The sequence below is a fragment of the Arvicola amphibius genome, chromosome 4 (genome assembly GCF_903992535.2).
Source record: "Arvicola amphibius chromosome 4, mArvAmp1.2, whole genome shotgun sequence".
NCBI classification, from domain to species: Eukaryota; Metazoa; Chordata; class Mammalia; order Rodentia; family Cricetidae; genus Arvicola; species Arvicola amphibius.
This window is the reverse complement of record NC_052050.1, coordinates 495,966-514,099: the sequence shown is the minus strand read 5'-3', so window position 1 is coordinate 514,099 and position 18,134 is coordinate 495,966. Positions and strand designations below refer to the sequence as shown.

Below are 18,134 nucleotides of genomic sequence, written 5' to 3'. Positions count from 1 at the left end.
GCCGCTAGGAGCCAGGAGGCAGCGTCACTGGTCCGGACCTTGTCGTGACCGCCCAGCAGTCACCCCTCCCGCGCCCCCCCCTCCACTGCTTGTTCGAGCGGCGTGTTTACTTCTGGTACCCGGGTCCCCTCCTCTGTGTCATCTCCCTGCATTCTAGTCCTCTAGTCTCCATGGAGCAGCTGCTGCGCGCCGAGCTGCGCACCAAGACACTGCGGGCCTTTGGGAGCTCCGGGGCCGGCTGCATCAGCGAAGGCCGAGCCTACGAGACCGACGCTGGTCCGGTGTTTGTCAAGGTCAACCGCAGGACGCAGGTGCGCTGAGGGGTGTGCAGGATGGAGTCTGAGGAGGGGAAAGAGGAATGCACGTTTCTGGGGAGTAGTGAGGGGAATTACTTAGAAACTACCTGGTGTCCCTACCCTCCCTGAGGGGTCAGCTCCTGCAGGGAGGCTTCCTCTTAGGACTGAAGGATTTGTCTTTGATGTATAATCACTTTTTTGCTTTTGCCCCCACACAAGGGCTTTAAATTTCTGTAGTCACTGATCATGGAGATGAGTCTCAGATGTAAACACCATCTGCCCACGTCTGGTCTCTTCCCTGAACTCAGCTCCAGCATTCTCTCAATAGATGGGGAAAGACAGGAGTCCCATGGCCAGGCTAGCACTATCCTCATCACAAGCTCTGGAGTTACGAGGGCACCTTAAGATATCTCTGTTTAAGAATATATGGAGCCAGGAATAGCGACACACATTTATAATCATAGTACTTAGGAGGTTGAGGATGGCAAGTCTCAAGCCAGCTGGGCCACATGAGGAGACCCTGACTCAAAAGAAAACTAACAACAACAAAAGAATGTATGAAAAACTGTAAGACAGATGTAGAGCATTGGCTAGAGGCCCCAAGAGCAAGCTGCTGATGGCTCAGTCGGGTTTCCAGAGGTCCTAGGATCCGGATGTAGCTTCCGACAGTGGTTCCAGTAGGTATGCTGACTGTGGGGGAGAAGAGGATCCCAGAGCAGCCCTTTCCTTTTCGGTCCCCCGATATCATTAGAGATGGTGTCAGGAATAGGATTAGCCTGCATTCTCTGCACTGTTGGCATCGTTTGGAGGTTCACCCTGGAGGCATGGCTGGGATTTGCAGATGCCCTCCCATCCAGAATACCCAACCCTTGCCTCCTGTCTGACGTTCCCCTTGGAAATCGGAATTAAAGGCGAAGAATTCTTTTTATGTGTGATAAAAGTGTTTTGGCTTCAAGTTTCATTTTTTAAAATTAAAAACATTCAATTATTTTTTGTATATGTGTGTGTGTGTGTGTGTGTGTTTGTGTATGTGTGTGAGAGTTCTGGCTTACACATACCAACATATATAGAAGTCAGTGGGCAACTTTTGGGGAGTTGGTTCTGTTTTTCTGCCTTGTTTTGTGACAAGGTCTCTCTTGTTTCTGCCCCTACAAAGCATGTTCCAGGGTAGCTGGCCTCAAAAATTCTAGGCAACTGTCATGTCTCTGCCTCCCGTCATGTAGCGGGAGGACTTGGATTGCAGATGCACAGCACCAGATCTGACTTTTCATGTGGGCTCTGGGGATCAAAGCTGGGTCATCAGGCTCGTGTGGTAAATGCTTTTACCCACCAGAATCATCTATTTTTAATTTTTAAAAACCTGTGATTCTATGCCGGGCGGTGGTGGCGCACGCCTTTAATCCCAGCACTCGGGAGGCAGAGGCAGGCGGATCTCTGTGAGTTCGAGGCCAGCCTGGTCTACAAGAGCTAGTTCCAGGACAGGCTCTAAAAAAGCTTCAGAGAAACCCTGTCTCGAAAAACCAAAAAAAAAAAAAAAAAACAAAAAAACCAAAAAACCTGTGATTCTAGCCAAGTGGTGGTGGTGCATTCCTTTAATCCCAACACTCAGGAGGCAGAGGCAGGAGGATCTCTGTGAGTTCGAGGCCAGCCAGGTTCTGGGACAACCAAGGCTACACAGTGAGACCCTGTCTCAAAAGACCAAACCAAACAAACAGCCACCCATGATCCTATATATATAGAAGTATTCACAAACCCCACGATAAATGCATTTTTTGTGGGGTGCTGAGGAATTCATTCAGTAGTACAGCATTTGCCTAGTATGCACAATCTCCTGGGCTCAGTCACCAGCACCATAAATAAATAAGTAAATAAATAAAACGCATGTTTTTCACCACGGTATGAACAATATGTAAGTTTGCCTAAAAATAAATGGATATTTGTAGAAATAGTTTAGGAACAAAAAAGCCTCTGGGTGTCAGCAAAAGTCTTACAGGCAAGCTGGCTGTATGAGTCTTTTGTAGCTTCTCTAGTCCCTGCTAGAACTGAGCCAAGCTCTACTGACCCACCCCCCCCTCTGCTTTCTCTGACCCGAATATGAGCCCAGGTAATTCTACCATGCCCAAGGCTGCCTGTTCCCACTCAGAGGCAGGACTCAGGCCCCGCCTTGGATTTTTTGTTAGCTCTCATCTGACTTGTGCCTGCTCCTCCTGTCACCCCTTGTCACCCCCTTGTGGTCTGTGCATCTTCCACAGCAAGGCTTTGCTGTATGGGTCTTCACACAGACACCTTGAGTCCTGGCCTCGGGTTTGTCCTTGCAGCTCCTTCTTCCCTTTCACACCCTGGCCTTGAGGGGTGGATGGGAGGTTGTTTTCCAGTAATTGAAAGCACTTGGTTTTGTGGCTTGTGTCAAGGGCCATGCGTCCCTTGGACTGCCTAGCGAGGCCCCTGTGAGAGTCCAGGAGCTGACAGTGTTCATGGCATTTGGATGCAGGCCCGGCAGATGTTTGAGGGAGAGATGGCAAGCCTGGAGGCCCTCCGCAGCACTGGCTTGGTGCGGGTACCTAAGCCCATGAAGGTGATTGACCTGCCAGGAGGTGGGGCTGCCTTCGTGATGGAATATTTGAAGATGAAGAGCCTGAGCAGGTGAGTACATTTGTGTGTATGGGGGAGAGAGGGCCATGTGTGTACGTGTATGGGGAGAGGGAGGGTCATGTGTGCACGTGTATGGGGAGAGGGAGGGCCATGTGTGCACGTGTATGGGGAGAGGGAGGGCCATGAGTGCACGTGTATGGGGAGAGGGAGGGCCATGTGTGCACATAGAGGCACACAGACAGGAAGAGAGAGAGAGAGAGAGAGAGAGAGACAGAGAGACAGAGAGACAGAGAGACAGAGAGACAGAGAGGGAAAGGCTGGTATAAACACAGTGAGACAAGTACAGAGGAAAGAGGCAGGGACAGAGAGACACATAGACAAAAGACACAGAGAAATAGAAATAGAGAAGACAGATGAAGCAGGTGGAGAGAAAGAAGTGGAAGGGAGGACACTAGGGAGCAGACTCTGCTCAGACAGAAATGGACTGAGAGAAAGAGACAGAACACCAGGGAGCAGCCTCTGCTGAGCTTGCACAACTCAGTCCAGTGGCCAGAGTCCTTTTTTAAGGTGTTACAATGTACCCCTGACTGGCCTTGAACTCACTATGTAAACCAGCCTGGCCTCTGCCTTCCAAGTGCTGACATTAAAGGTGTGTGTCACCATGCCTGACTGGCTGTCAGAGTCCATGTTTTAAAGATTTACTTTTACTATACATATATGTTTGTCTACAGGCATGTGCACTAAGTGCATGTCCAGTGACTGCAGAGGCTAGACAAGGGTGTTGGATTTCCTGGAACTGGGATTAGAGATGTTTTTGAGCAGTCACATAGGTACTAGGAACCTGAGTCCAATGCAGGAACTCTGAACGGATGAGCTGTCTCTTCTTTCTTCAGCATCGGTCCCTGGAGTCCATTCTTTATTGTTATGGTTTCATCTTATTGGACCTGAGATCCTGAAACTGAAGCTTCTATTAGTTCTTCAACTTTCATAAGAATAACAACTTGTCTTTCTCAACTAAAATTAAAAAAACGAACACTTTTTTGTGTATTGGTGTTTTGCCTGCATGTATGTCTGTGCACCACATTGTGTACTGCCCTCAGAAACCAGAAGATGGGGCTGTATCCCCTCAACCTGGAGTTATAGAAGGTATGAGCCATCATGTGGGTGCTGGAATTGAACCCAGTTCCTCTGGAAGAGCAGCCAGTGCTCTTAACGGCTGAGCCATCTCTCAAACCCCCATTCTTAATCCATTAATCAAGACAAAGATGATTGCTGTTTGTTGTAGGAAGGCCACTTGTTTGTTCCTGGCTGATCAGCTTGAAATAACCATGCAGAAACTGTATTAATTAAATCATTGCGTGGCCCATTAGCTCTAGCTTCTTATTGGCTCTTACATTTTAATTTAACTCATTTCTATTAATCTGTGTATCACCACATGGCTGTGGCTTACTGGCAAGGTTCTGCCATCTATCCCCTGCCATGGCTATGTGGCATCTCCTGACTCCGCCTTCTTTCTCCCAGCATTCAGTTTAGTTTTCCCCACCTTGTTCTACTCTATCCTATCATAGACCAAGGCAGTTTCTTTATTCATTAACCAATAAAAGCAAGACATATATAGAAGGACTTCCCACACCAGTTGTTTTTTGTTTGTTTTATTTTGGTGAGTTCAGCTGTGATGAGTCTGCATAAAGTAAGTGTGTTTGACTAAGTTCCTTCATTTGTGCTATGCAATATAGTAATCCAGTTTGGGCTGAGAGAGGCTGATCAACTATCTGGCATCTTAATTTTTTCCTCTGTCACAGTCATGGATGTTCATTGTAGAAAATGTGTGAAGAACAAACTCTGGTACAGACAGCATCAGCATTTTATCAACAGGGAGTTGCCGTAGCTTGCACCTCAGCATGTGACTGTGGTCCCAGGGTTTCTTTATATTTAGTTCACATTTCTATAAGTTTAGAGCTGAGTGTTTTTTCATACTGGCCAGTGCCTGTTGAGATGCTACAGATGTGATCACAAAGGGCCTTGTGATACTTTTTTTTTTTTTTTAAGAAAGGGTTTATTATTTTACTTTTAAGAGTACCTTTAAAGTATCTAAACATTTCTCAAAGCAGAACATGCTGACTAGTGTTATTTGTTTGCCATTTTAACTGCTGCCTTTCTTCTTTCTTTAGTCAGGCATCAAAGCTCGGGGACCAGATGGCAGATTTGCACCTTTACAACCAGAAGCTCAGGGAGAGGGCCAAGGCCCGGGAGAACACAGTGGGTCAGTTCCTTCACCCTGGGCCTAGCCCATCAGCTCTCTTAAATGGGTGTTTGTGCTGCTTTTGGTGGCATTTCAATAATGGGTTGAATGGCATAACATCTCCCTTTATAGTTCATCAAAAAAACTTTTTCTATATTCGTGTGTGTGTGTGTGTGTGTGTGTGTGTGTGTGTGAGAGAGAGAGAGAGAGAGAGAGAGAGAGAGAGAGAGAGAGAGAGAGAGAGAGAGAGAGAGAGAGGTATGTTTAGGTACCCGCTGGGGTTGATCTGCCCCTGATCCTCTAGAGGCAGGGTTACAGGTAGTTATAGGTTACTCAACCCAGGTGCTGGGAAGAGCAGCAAGTGCTCTTAATTTGGGGGTCATCTCTCCAGCCCCAAATACACTGTGAAAATGAGATGATTAAGTAATTTTAACGAAGCTGATAAATGAGTAGAATTGGCTTCTGACTAACCCGTCCTACAGTCTGTCCATTGGTCTAGGGTAGAAAAGTCCTGGTGAATCTGTGTGCTGGCTTTCATGTGTAGTGAGCTCTCAGATGACCAGTGTTTGAGCCATTTGTGTGCCTGCAGCCAGGTCTGCAGGTCATTCTCCTGAGGTCTGGTTCCCACGACAGATTTCTGTTGACAGGCTGTGGGGCCGAGGGTGCAGAGCCCCAGGGTGTGACCAAGTTCGGCTTCAACACAGTGACGTGCTGCGGCTTCATCCCACAGGTGAGTGTATGAGTGAGGGCGTCTCTACTTATGTTGGCCATTCTTGAGGCTCCAGTGCTTGACTGATATCCTTCCATGAAGTGCCAGTCGCTGACCCCTTGTGTGCAACAGAGTGCCAGTTCTCCAGATACCAGGGCACTCAACTGTTGTTTCTGAAGGCACAGTGTAGGCGGCGATGCCTATGACAGAAAACAGATATGAAGGCTCCCCAAGCCAGGCTTGGAGGGAGTAGACACTGCAGTCAGCTGATCGGCATTCCAGGTGGGGGCATCAGTGATGCAAAAGGCATGCTGTAGGAGGGTAGACTGGGTAATAATGCCCAAGATCAAGCCCTTATCGCTCAGGTCCTTTTCCAGGGCTGTTAACATGATTGTCCTTAGTTAAAATACAATTGAGATGTAATTCACGTAATGCAAAACTCTCCATTTTTCTGTTTGTTTGGCTTTTCAGGACAGGGTTTCTCTGTTGTAACAACCCTGGCTGCCCTGGGATACCCTCTGTAGACCAGGCTGGCCTCAGACTCATAGAGATTTGCCTCCCTTCACCATGCCCAGCTAAAGCTCTCCCTTTTAAAGTGTATTGTTCAATGGTTTTTAGTACAATCGCAGTGGTAATGCAAATATCACCGTTATCTTGTGTCCGAGTTCTAACCAGGCCCTTACTGCTTAGCCTCTGAGGTCAGAGGAGGTCAGGTGTGTTCAGGCGATATGTCTATGGATTCATTATGTAGGAAAGATTCCCGGAAGAGGAGGATGGCCAGGACTACATAGGCTGCCTGCCAGGTTCAGAATGCGCTCCAAAGCTCTAGCTCAGGGGTTCTCAGAGCAGCCCTTGGAATAATAGCCTTAGCCCATGTCTGTCTCCATGGAAGCTTAGGCGACACAGATTGCACCTATTTCAGCTGTACAGTTTGATAACACGGACAGCCAGCCACAGATTGCTCACTGCAGGTGGAAATGAGTACCCCGATCCTTCCTCACATCCTGTATGACCTCTTCCAGTACCCCATCCCTGTTCCAGGACACCCGCAGGTCTACTTTCCGGCCCTGCAGATTTGCTTGTGTTCTGTGAAGTTTATGTAAATATGATCATACGGTGTGTCCCCCTTCGCTTTTCTTTGCTCTGACATATTTCACGCCGTATAATCATTTCGATATGGTCCATGTCAAATCTTTTGAAGTTCATACATGAAATCCGTTCATGTCAAGCGTGTCCAAAGTCTATTCCAGTGTATGGAATAACCATGATCTCTGTCTATCCGTTCATCTGCTGATGGATGTCTGCTGTTCCTAGAGTGTATTTTTATAAATAAAGCTGCTATAAACCTTTGTGTACAGTCATTGTGTAAAACTACTTCATCTTGGGTGTATACAGGAGACCCAAGACAGGAAAGCCTGGGTAGCACAGTAGGTTCTTACTTAGGTTTTGTGAAACTGCCATGTGGGGCTGAGAGTTGGTTAGGAGCACATACTGCTTTTCGGGAGGACTTGAGTTTGGTTTGCAAGCACCTGTCACTTCAGCTTCAGGGGATCTGATGCCCTCTCTTGTCCTTTGCAGGTCCCACGTGTCCATGGCATACTGTCACAGATCTGTGGCATACTGTCACAGATCCGTGGCATACTCTCACAGATCCGTGGCATACTCTCACAGATCCATGGCATACTCTCACAGATCCGTGGCATACTCTCACAGAGATACACACACATAACATTTAAAAATAGATTAAAAAATAACAAAAAGCTGCTTTTGCTTCCAAAGAGGTTGTACCAGTTTACACTCCCATCAACTCAGATAAGAATTCCAGTTTTAGCCGGGCAGTGGTGGCGCACGCCTTTAATCCCAGCACTCGGGAGGCAGAGGCAGGTGGATCTCTGTGAGTTCGAGACCAACCTGGTCTACAAGAGCTAGTTCCAGGACAGGCTCCAAAGCTACAGAGAAACCCTGTCTCGAAAAACAAAACAAAACAAAAAAAAAAAGAATTCCAGTTTTTTCTATTCTTATCCACACTGGATGTTTTCTGTAGTTGTTTTCAGTGGAAGCTGGAGAAAAGCATTCACTCTGAGATTCCATTTTGTATTTCTGTCATGACTGGTGATGTGGAATAAGCATATGTGGACACACACACTTGCTAACTGTATGTCTTCTTTAGCATATATAGACGTGCACACGTGTTAACTGTATGTCTTCTTTAGCATATGTGGACATGCACACGTGTTAACTGTATGTCTTCTTTAGCACATGTGGACACACACACTTGCTAACTGTATGTCTTCTTTAGCAGATATAGACGTGCACATGTGTTAACTGTATGTCTTCTTTAGCATATGTGGACGTGCACACGTGTTAACTGTATGTCTTCTTTAGCATATGTGGACACACACATGTGTTAACTGTATGTCTTCTTTAGCATATGTGGGCACACACACATGTTAACTGTATGTCTTCTTTAGCATATGTGGGCCCACACACATGTTAACTGTATGTCTTCTTTAGCATATGTGGATGTGCACATTTGGTAACTGCATGTCTTCTTTTCCTTTCCCTTCTTGAGACAGGGTCTCACTATATAATCCTGTCTGTCTTGGAAGTTGAAATGTAGACCAGGCTGGCTTTGAGCTTGCTATGGTCCTCCTACCTGAGCCTCCCAAGGGCTGAGGTTACAGCTGTGAATCACTATGCCTGGCAAAAGCCAATTATTATTATTATTATTTTCGAGACAGGGTTGTTTCCCTGTAGTTTCTAGAGCCTGTCCTGGAACTAGCTCTTGTAGACCAGGCTGGCCTCGAATTCAGAGATCCGCCTGCCTCTGCCTCCCGAGTGCTGGGATTAAAGGCATGCGCCACCACTGCCCGGCCCAATTATTATTTTTTAAAATTGAGCCAGATGTGGTGTATGCCTGTAATCCCAGAAGTTTGGAAGGCAGAGGCAGAAGAATTAGAAATTCTTAGGTATTCTTGGCTACATAGTGGGTTCAAGGTTGACTCCTTGCCACCCCAAATACCTCATTTTAGGGACTGGGGAGATGATTCAGTTGATTAAGTACTTGTCATACAAGCATGAGGGCTTGGGTTCAGATCCATTTCACTGCTGTGAAAATGCTGGGCACCGTGTCATGTACCTGCAATCGCCTCTATTGTAGTCACAGTACTGGCTTCTCCTCTCGTTGCTCAGGTGAATGAATGGCAGGATGACTGGCCAACCTTTTTCACGCAACACCGGCTCCAAGCACAGCTGAACCTCATTGAAAAGGACTATGCTGACCGAGAGACGCAAGAACTATGGTCAAGACTACAGGTGGGCATACGGCTTCTCTTGAAAGAGGCTGTCTCTCATGAGCCCACCACATGCATGCGGGGGCCTCTCAGGACTGAGTCAGAGTTGGGATGGTCAAGTTGTGGGTACATCAGCCACCACTTTCTCACCCCGTAGGTGGGGGGAGGGATGGGACAGACCCTTGGCTCATAAATTTCACCCATTTCATTTGCCCACCCTTAACCTCGTTTTTTTCCCTCTGCCAAAGACCCAATGTGCCACCCTTAGTGAAGGTGTGCATTCCTGCATGACTTGTTTCAAAATATATTCCAAATTATTAGAAACACAGTTCATTTATCAGTCTAGGGCAATGATTCTCAGCCTGTGGGTCGTCACCCCTGGGGATCAAATGACCCTTTCACAGGGGCCACATACCACATATCCCGCATATCAGATATTTGCATTACAAAGTAAATTATAGCTATGAAGTAGCAACAAAATAATTTTATGGTTAGCAGTCACCACAACATGAGGAACTGTATTAGAGGGTTAAAGTATTAGGAAGGCTGAGAACCACTGGTTTAGGGTAAATATGCATCAAAGTAATGTTATTTAACAGAAAAGATATGGGTACATATGTACAATAAACTAAAAACATAGCTCAGAGGGTAGGTACCAGACTGGTTCACAGTCTGCAGCATAAAACTAACTTCTGAGATTTTCCATAAAGCTTTTGGGCTCATTTGGTTAGTTCCCAGAAAGCTAGGCAAAGCTGCATTCCTGAATCAGGAGAGCCCTTTCAGTGGACCCGACAGAGTATTTGGTTGGACTCTAGATGAATCCATGGCTCTCTGCTCTATTTCCAAGCTCTGGATAATGAACCCATGGGCCTCTGAGTCCCACCTTTGCAATACTTTCTCTTCTAGGTGAAGATCCCGGACCTGTTCTCTGGTGTAGAGATTGTCCCTGCCCTGCTCCATGGAGACCTCTGGTCTGGCAATGTGGCTGAGGATGACCAGGGGCCCATTATTTACGATCCAGCTTCCTTCTATGGCCATTCTGAGTTTGAACTGGCAATCGCACTGATGTTTGGGGGCTTCCCCAGATCCTTCTTCACTGCCTACCACCAGAAGATCCCCAAGGCTCCAGGGTTTGACAAGCGCCTGCTGCTGTATCAGCTCTTCAACTACCTAAACCACTGGAACCACTTTGGGAGGGAGTACAGAAGCCCATCCTTGGGCGTGATGAGGAAGCTGCTCAGGTAGCAAAGGGCTGAGACCCAATAAAAAGTCAAATCAGGACCCGACTGGGCTAATTTGGAGTTGGCCTCCAACAAATTCATCAAGAACGGGCCGTGAGGCTGCTGTAGTGCTGGAGTTAGAGGGAGCTGTGCATGTAGCTCCTGCTGATGCTAGTGTCTGATATAGCATCACTGTTCCTGGCAAGTTCCCTCCTCAGCGGCTGCAGCCCCAAGTGCCACAGTTGGGTAGGAAGGACCACCCCCACCATGGCTCTGGTAGTTGCAATCGTGACCGGACCCTCTCTAGTACCTCACTTTTTTTCCTACTTTTTTTTAGACATTATTTTGTGTGTATGTGTGTTCAAATGTGTGTGTATAGGTTAGAGTACAAACCTTGTGTTTTCTCTTATTCCACTATGTGGTAACCAAACTTGTTGGTTATCCACAACATATCCAAGAAGGATTTAAGCTAATAGAAAGTCTTTATTAGCCAGCCAGAGAGACTACAGCAGGTGTTTGAAATCCCAACATAGCACTGAGTCTTTCTCAGGGTGAGTTTTTTGTTTGTTTGTTTTGTTTTGTTTTTCTAGACAGGGTTTCTCTGTGTTGCTTTGGAGCCTGTCCTGGAACAAGCTCTTGTAGACCAGGCTGGCCTTGAACTCACAGAGATCCGCCTGCTTCTGCCTCCCGAGTGCTGGGAATAAAAGTGTGTGCCACCACCACCCGGCTCAGGGTGAGCTTTTAAGCGCAAAAACCATATCCTGGACTGATATATTTTATTTAACAAGAACAGTTGGTCAGAAGCGGAGCTACAGAAGCCAAAAAAAAGCAAGGATTTTGATGGGTTAGGTTTTTGTTTTCAGTTTAACTGGTGGGTGTTGTCTACATGCTGAGTTTTAGAGTATGAACGGTACTTCCATCATGGAATCATTCGTGCTAACGTTTGGTGGCCAACGAAAGTCTGGGGCTCTCTTACACTAAGTCCTGAGAGTGCGGGAGACTTTACCCACAAGCTCATTCCTTCACCACCCCACTTTCCAGTGAAATCTATTATGTTGGTGAGCGCAGGGCCAGCAGTGTGCAGCCCACACCCCTTGTCAGGGCTGCCTTGGGTGGCCAGCCTCGTTCCGATGTTTAAAAGGTCATCGCAAATGCCTTCATCCTGGAACAACACCCCTCTCCCAAACCCTATTGCCTCCCACACTCCTACAGCACACCGTAGGCGCTCTGACATCATCACCCAATACTCATCCCTCTTCCCTCCACTCTGGCCCTTTCTACTCAGCTTTCCTGCCATAAACCTCGGTTCCGCCCCGATCTTAAATCCTCCTTGTCCAGACGCTCCGCCCCCAGCCCGCCTCCAATCACCCAAATCCATCCCTCTCCCAACTCAGACCTGCCCACACCTCAGGCCACACTCTCCGTGGCCCCACCCCTGCCGGGCTCCACCCACTCCCGGTTGAGGCTGGAGAAACCTCCCTTATCCTGGTACCGCCCTGCGCACCGAGCCGGCTTCGCGCGAGCTGTTTTGTCGGCTGGCGCTCCCTGTAGGGCGGGTCGAAGGTCTCGGGGCGGAGCTGGCGTCTCTCGTGGGGGCGCCTCCTTTCTCTCCCGGTTGCCGGTATGGTTCTGACGGAAGCCGCTGGCGGGATGGTCCTGAGCGATGAGCCGGCTGCGACCACCGCCGCCGAGGAGGAGGAGGAGGTGGAGGATGACGCGCTCTCCGGCGGCGCCGCCCTGGAAGCGTTCGGCGAGAGCGCCGAGACCCGCGCGCTGCTCGGCAGCCTGCCTGCGGTGCACGGCGAGCGCGCGGCCCGGGAGGTGGCGGAGGAGCGATTCCGCGGTGCGCGCGGGGCCCCGAGTTGCTGTCCTGCAGTCATTGCTGCTGGGAGGAAGGGACCTGGGGAGCCATACCTCCTGCCTGTCCTGTGTTGCCCGGGAGCGAGCAAAACACACTTGGTTCTTGTCTGCGAGCGGGGAGGGAGCGAGCAGGATTGCCGAGAGCAAAGCTGCCACCTACGGGCGCTTGTGGCTTGGGGCGTGTGCTCCTCTGGGGCTCCGCTATGAGGCCATTGGCTCTTCGACCACAGAGCGCCAGGTTTAACTAGGACCTCGGCTGCAGGCAGGGCAGGAGAGTGGTTCCACATTCTCCACGTCTAGGTAGACCTTTGCAGTCGTCTGTAATGGATACTGTCTGTCATAGTTTTTTTTTTTTTTTTTTGTCAACTTGACACAAACCTAGACGTACCTCGAAAGAATCGCAAGTAATTGCCACCACCAGATTGGCTTGTAGGCACGTCTTTGCAGATGAAGGAGGGCCCAGCCCGTTGTGGACTTGATATCAAGTCAGTGAGCAACGCTTCCATATAGTTCCTGCTTCTACTGCTTAAATTCATTCCTTAACGCCCCTCAATGTTTGGCTGGGTAAGCCAAATAAACTCTTTCTCAAGTTGGTTTTGGTCAGTTTTATCACAGTAACAGAAAGCAAACCAGGGCAGCGTCCAGATGAGCCCTTGGATAATTAAAGTTTTATATTTGAGCAAAATCATTTTTTTTTTGTGGATTCCTTAGCTAAGAAAATTCTCTCCACAATGTCTTTCTTGGTTTGGAGTGACCGGGCTCTAGTTTTAGGGAAAGGCAAGGGGGTGGGGCTTAGTGGAGGGAGGCAGAAGTGGCAGGTGAGGATTGCAGAGGCAGAGAGATCTCTGGGTTGGGTAGAAGCAGATTAAGTTGCTGGTAGGGGTGGAAAGCAGGTGGCCAGGGTCAGGGAGGTTGTGCAGTCACTGGCTTGAAGATTGTTGGAATAGGAGGGCATCATGCTTAGCAGAGGAGCATCGAAGATATGGAAGGGTGTATCAGAAAAATGCGTGAGAAAGAGGATCCAAGAGGAAGATGTGGTCACACTGGTCCTCAGGAACATGTTGGACATCCATTAGCTAGGTTGGGTGTGTCCCTGGGAGTTACAAAGGCCAAGAAGAGGGGCACTGTCTCATGAGAGTTACCCAGAGGCAACAGGAGAGTTTATAAGGCCATCTGATTTGATTTTTTTATTGTTTTCCTTTTAGTAATTATGGACAAATACCAGGAGCAGCCTCACCTCCTGGACCCACACCTTGGTAAGCATAGAAGCTGATTTTGATGGTTCAGTATTGATCACCATGAAGGCTTTGTGTGTACCCTTGGCACCTCCGTGTGCTACCGGCAGAAGGTGCCAAATGAAGTGTCCATAGGGCTGTGTCCTTTTTTGTCTGCCGTTTGGTTTTATGAGCCTGTGATAATGAAGAGCTAGAAGTTCAGGCGTCAGTCTAGATGGTGTGCAAATGTGTTTAAGCTACTTTCTGCTCGTTGCTATTTAAAGACTACATCTTGGGCTGGAGAGATGGCTCAGCGCTTAAGAGCACTGCCTGCACTTCCGAAGGTCCTGAGTTTAATTCCCAACAACCACATGGTGGCTCACAACCATCTGTAATGAGATCTGATGTCTTCTTGAGGAAGAGACCTGGTCAGTCGTCCTCACCAGCTTAGACCATGAACCTCAGTATGGACAAGGTCAACGGAACCACCATATGCTGGCTGCCCATGCATGCTTCAGCATTGCTAGGACATAAATTTCATTCATTTCTTTTCTCCTTATGTGTGTTTTAGTGTGTTATGTGAACAGCTGTTATCTTCCGGGTAACTCATGCAGGATCATGCGCTTTCTAAGTTCCCGGTTTATCTACACCGCAGTTGATGAGGTCATCTGTCATTTCTGTTTTTACAGATGGAGACACCGAGGCTTGGTCTCATGTCTTTAGTATAAGGAGAGTGTGGTACAGGGCTATCCTCTGAGATAAACAGCCACTGTCTGTGGAGTTCAGCTGTGTACACTTGGAAAAAATTATCCCAGCTGGGCTTGTTGACTTTTTACACCCCCTCATATGGAGGCAAGAATGGGCAGTAGACCCTAGAGTCTGGGTTCTCAACCTGCGGGTCTTGACCCCCCCATATGAGTCACATATTAGATACCCTGGAAATCAGATTTTATATTGTGATTCATAACAGTAAAATTACAGTTATGAAGGAACAATGAAATAATTTTATGTTTGGGGCTCACCACAACATAAGGAACAGTATTAAAAAGTTGCAGCATTAGGAAGGTTGAAAACCACTGTTCTCTATAATATTTATATAATAGTGTATGTACATATATGTGTGTGTGTATAAAACATATAGCACATATATTTTTCTCTATATATTATACATTGTTCTCTTTCCCTCTCTTCCTCTCTCTCTCTTCCTCTCTCTCTCCCTCCCTCTCTCTCTCTCCCTCTCTCTCTCTATATATATGTATGTATGTATGTATGTATGTATACTCTAGGCCCTAGCGTATACAGGCCAGGCAAGACTAGAGAAAGGAGACTTCCATCTCTGTGGCTATGGGAAAGTCATCTCTGCTGGGTAAAGACTGTTTTGGGAGACACCACATTCCAGTTAATAACGCCTCACCCATGCTCCGTAAGGAAGTCCAGTATATACTCATGGGTTCTCTAGAGTGAACTCTGTTGGACTAGTACCTTGGCTTGCCCTTGGGACCTTAGAGGAGGTGTAGATGTTTTATGTCCACCCCTAGAAAGGCATTTTAGTTTGTTTGCTTTTCATTGCTTTCATTATATTTGAACCTAGTTCATATTACATTTTTGTTTGTTTGTTTGTTTGTTTGCATCTTCTGTTTTAAGACAGAGTCTTACAAAGTAGCCCTGGCTGGCCTTAAATTCATGGCAGTTCTCCAGCCTCAACCTCCTAAGTGTTGTGATTACAGATTTGAACCTCTACTCCTGGCTTGGTTTTTCTTTTTTTGAGGTTGGCTCTTGCTATGTAGCCTGGGCTGGCTTCAAGTACTCTTGTTTTTTTTTTTTTTTTTGGTTTTTTTTTTTTTTGAGACAGGGTCTCTCAGTAGCTTCGGAGCCTGTCCTGGAACTAGCTCTTGTAGACCAGGCTGGTCTCGAACTCACAGAGATCCGCCTGCCTCTGCCTCCCGAGTGCTGGGATTAAAGGCGTGCGCTACCACCGCCCAGCTTCTTGTTTTTGTCTTGTTCTATTTTCTCCTGTGTGTGTTTGTGTGTGTTTGTGGGGGGGGGGGGAGGAGAGAGAGAGAGAGGGGGGGAGGGAGAGAGAGAGAGAGGGAGAGAGAGAGAGAGAGAGAGAGGGAGAGAGGGAGAGAGGGAGAGAGGGAGAGACCCAACTGATTTAATCACTGTAGTAACCTCGCAGTCCCTGTGGAAGGGCAGTCATCCTAAGCTACATATACATATGGGGAAACTGAGGTTGAGGTACAGGTCTGAGAGGTTCAGTAACTTGTTCCCTGCTGCACAGTTGTTGAGATTGCAGGCAGGATTTAAACACCCCCTCCCCTGAACCTCTTTGAAGATGGTTCTTTGGAGGGACCAGTTGCAGACAAGTGGTTGATGTCAGACTGAAGAGTGGGTGTTTTGGGGCTCATCTGATAGTTTTGGATTCCTCATTGTCCCTATGAAACGAATGTGGGCACTGTACAAGAAGTGAAAGAAGCTATTTGACCTCTTCAGGTGACAGCTTTGAACCTGTAGCTCTGCCCTTATTGCCAGACGCTCTGCTGTGTAGGCCAGAGTGTGATGTGTGATGTTTACCGGGTGCCCTCAGTGTTTTGTTTTGTTTTTTAATGAGATAGAGTTTCTCTGTATACTCGTGGGAACTTGCTCTGTAGCATAGGCTGGCCCCGAACTCGCAGAGATCCGCCTGTCTTTGCCCCCCAAGTGCTGGGATTAAAGGGGTGCATCACCACCTCCCATTGCCATCCAGTGCTTAATGACTTTTTATTGTGAATTATCTTTTGGGAAATAGAGATAGGTCCCTTTTTGAAGAAGACCTCGATGCTTGCTTGTGCTAATCCTTTCCTGTGTGGGGCATATTTTGTGGCTTCATTTTTGCTTTCAGTGTTGTGTGTGGTGTGTTATCCATTGAGGTTTAATATATTTGAGTTTGAACGTTATTAGTCTCTTTTTCTTGTGCTTTTTTTTCTTGTTTCTGAAGCAGGGTTTGATTGTATAACCTAGACCGGCTTTAATCTTCCTGCCTCAGCCTCGTGCTAAGATTGTAGACCTCTGCCAGCAAGCTCAGTCTCTTACTTTGTATTTGGTTTTGGTAGTAAGCCCAGAATATAACTCTTTTTAATTGATTATGTAATGCTTATTAACTTGAGTGATCTGGCAGCCCTTCCCCCTGCTTGAAATACAATTTTTTTAATGTAATTTTTATTTCTGTGGGCATGTGTCAGTTCTGGGAATTGCAGGCAGTCATTAGCTAGCCAGTGTGGTTTCTGGGAACCAAACCTGGGTCCTCTGCAAGAGAAGCAACACTCCTAACCTTTGAGCCAGCTCTCCAATACTGAAATTGTATTCGGTACTCATGTATACTAACTTTGGATTTTAGGCTTTCTGTTCTGATTCATTCATTCATCACTGTGTGTACCTTCCCACCCCCCCATATCATTTGTTTTTGTTAGTTGTTTATTGTGTATTTTGTCGAGTTTCACACCCGTTTACTGTTTTGTAGTTTTTTTGTTGGTGCAGATGAGCTTCTTTGTTTTTCCACTCTCCAGACCTGACGCATCTCCTTGGAGCTCTGTTCGATACACAGATTCGTAACAGCCCTAGCTGTCCTGGAACTCCCCCTGTAGACCAGGCTGGCCTCAGACTCACAGAGATCTGCGTGCCTCTGCCTTCTGAGTACTGGGATTAAAGGTGTGAGCCACCCCCGACTCAGCTCGGAGGAAATGTTTTTTATGAGATTCTGATTTGACTGTTATGAATAATGCTGCTTTAAACTCGTGTGTACCATCTTTGGTTAGACGTGTTTTTGTTTCTCTTAGGAGGCTATGTTAAGAGTAGAATTTCTGGGTCATACAGCAAATGTGTCTTGTCATAAAATGTCGTACTCTTCTGTAAAAGTTGAGTCATTGTGCATCCTCACCAGCCCTGTGTGAGCATCCCTGGTACTTCAGCCTCTCTGTTTTCAGTGGGAAGCGGTCTCTCCCCACTCTGCAGTTGGGAGGGACAAGTTGTGAAATGTCTCTTACACTGTCAGTTGGGCTCAGGTGAATGATGGTGCTGTCAGTGTGTCAGTGATGATTTTCTGTTTACTTGGTTCTGTTTCTGCTTTTGGTTTTTGCTTTATCTTGGTGTTCTGGGGTTTGTTGTATTGAATTATTTAGTCTTCACAGTGAATTGATTTTCGTAATTAGAAATGTCCTCTAGGTTTTGTAATGTTTCGTAAGTCGCTCTTGATAGCGAATATTGTGTGTCTCTCCTTTTTGTCTGGATTCAGCCTGCCAGTCCTTGTCTTTCGATAGCCATTAGGGTGTTTTCATTTAGTAAAGCTGACAACATGACTACTTTTTTTTATTATTATTTTTTATTTCATGTGCACCCATTTGCCTGCATGTATATGTGTGAAGGTGTCAGGACACCTGAAATTGGAGTCACAGGAAGCTATGAGTTGAGCCAGGAGTTGAACCCGGGTCCTCTGGAAGAGCAGCCAGTACTCCCAATGGCTGAGCCATCTCTCTAGCCAACATGACTAGGTTTAGTCAGCTCTATTGGTACTTACTTTCTCTTTCTTATTTCCTTTTTAGGTTCTTTCTTCCTTTTTTATTTTTACTCTATTACTTTATTTTGTATTAATCTAATTGCTTTTGGTTTTTATTTATTTTGAGACAGGGTCTCACTTTATAGTCCTGGCTGACTTGTTGGAACTGTTACCCCC

At 46.9% G+C, this 18,134-nt stretch overlaps 2 protein-coding genes across 3 annotated transcripts in view; both read left to right on the top strand.

The window, feature by feature from the left end:
* On the top strand, positions 1 to 10,413 carry Fn3k (fructosamine 3 kinase). The gene is made up of 6 exons (XM_038328843.2): positions 1 to 311; positions 2,788 to 2,939; positions 5,060 to 5,151; positions 5,778 to 5,860; positions 9,032 to 9,154; positions 10,039 to 10,413. Exons 1-6 carry the CDS (start codon positions 171 to 173, stop codon positions 10,375 to 10,377), a joined length of 930 nt encoding a protein of 309 aa, XP_038184771.1. The 5' UTR covers positions 1 to 170; the 3' UTR covers positions 10,378 to 10,413.
* Positions 10,414 to 11,914: 1,501 nt separating this feature from the next.
* Positions 11,915 to 18,134, top strand: part of Tbcd (tubulin folding cofactor D) — a 157,765-nt gene continuing 151,545 nt past the window's right edge. Inside the window, exons 1-2 of one of the 2 annotated variants that reach the window (XM_038329036.1) lie at positions 11,915 to 12,195; positions 13,418 to 13,468. In XM_038329036.1, coding sequence (XP_038184964.1) covers positions 11,976 to 12,195; positions 13,418 to 13,468 — 271 coding nt within the window. In that variant the 5' untranslated portion in view covers positions 11,915 to 11,975. The remainder of the gene's footprint in view (positions 12,196 to 13,417; positions 13,469 to 18,134) is intronic. The other variant, XM_038329035.1, reaches the window with a different exon arrangement.

Coding starts and splice junctions, on each gene's coding strand:
- Fn3k (XM_038328843.2), top strand. CDS start 171: ATGGAGCAGCTGCTGCGCGCCGAGCTGCGCACCAAGACACTGCGGGCC. Junction 2,940..5,059: donor AAGATGAAGAGCCTGAGCAG/GTGAGTACATTT, acceptor TTCTTTCTTTAG/TCAGGCATCAAAGCTCGGGG. Junction 5,152..5,777: donor GGCCCGGGAGAACACAGTGG/GTCAGTTCCTTC, acceptor TTCTGTTGACAG/GCTGTGGGGCCGAGGGTGCA.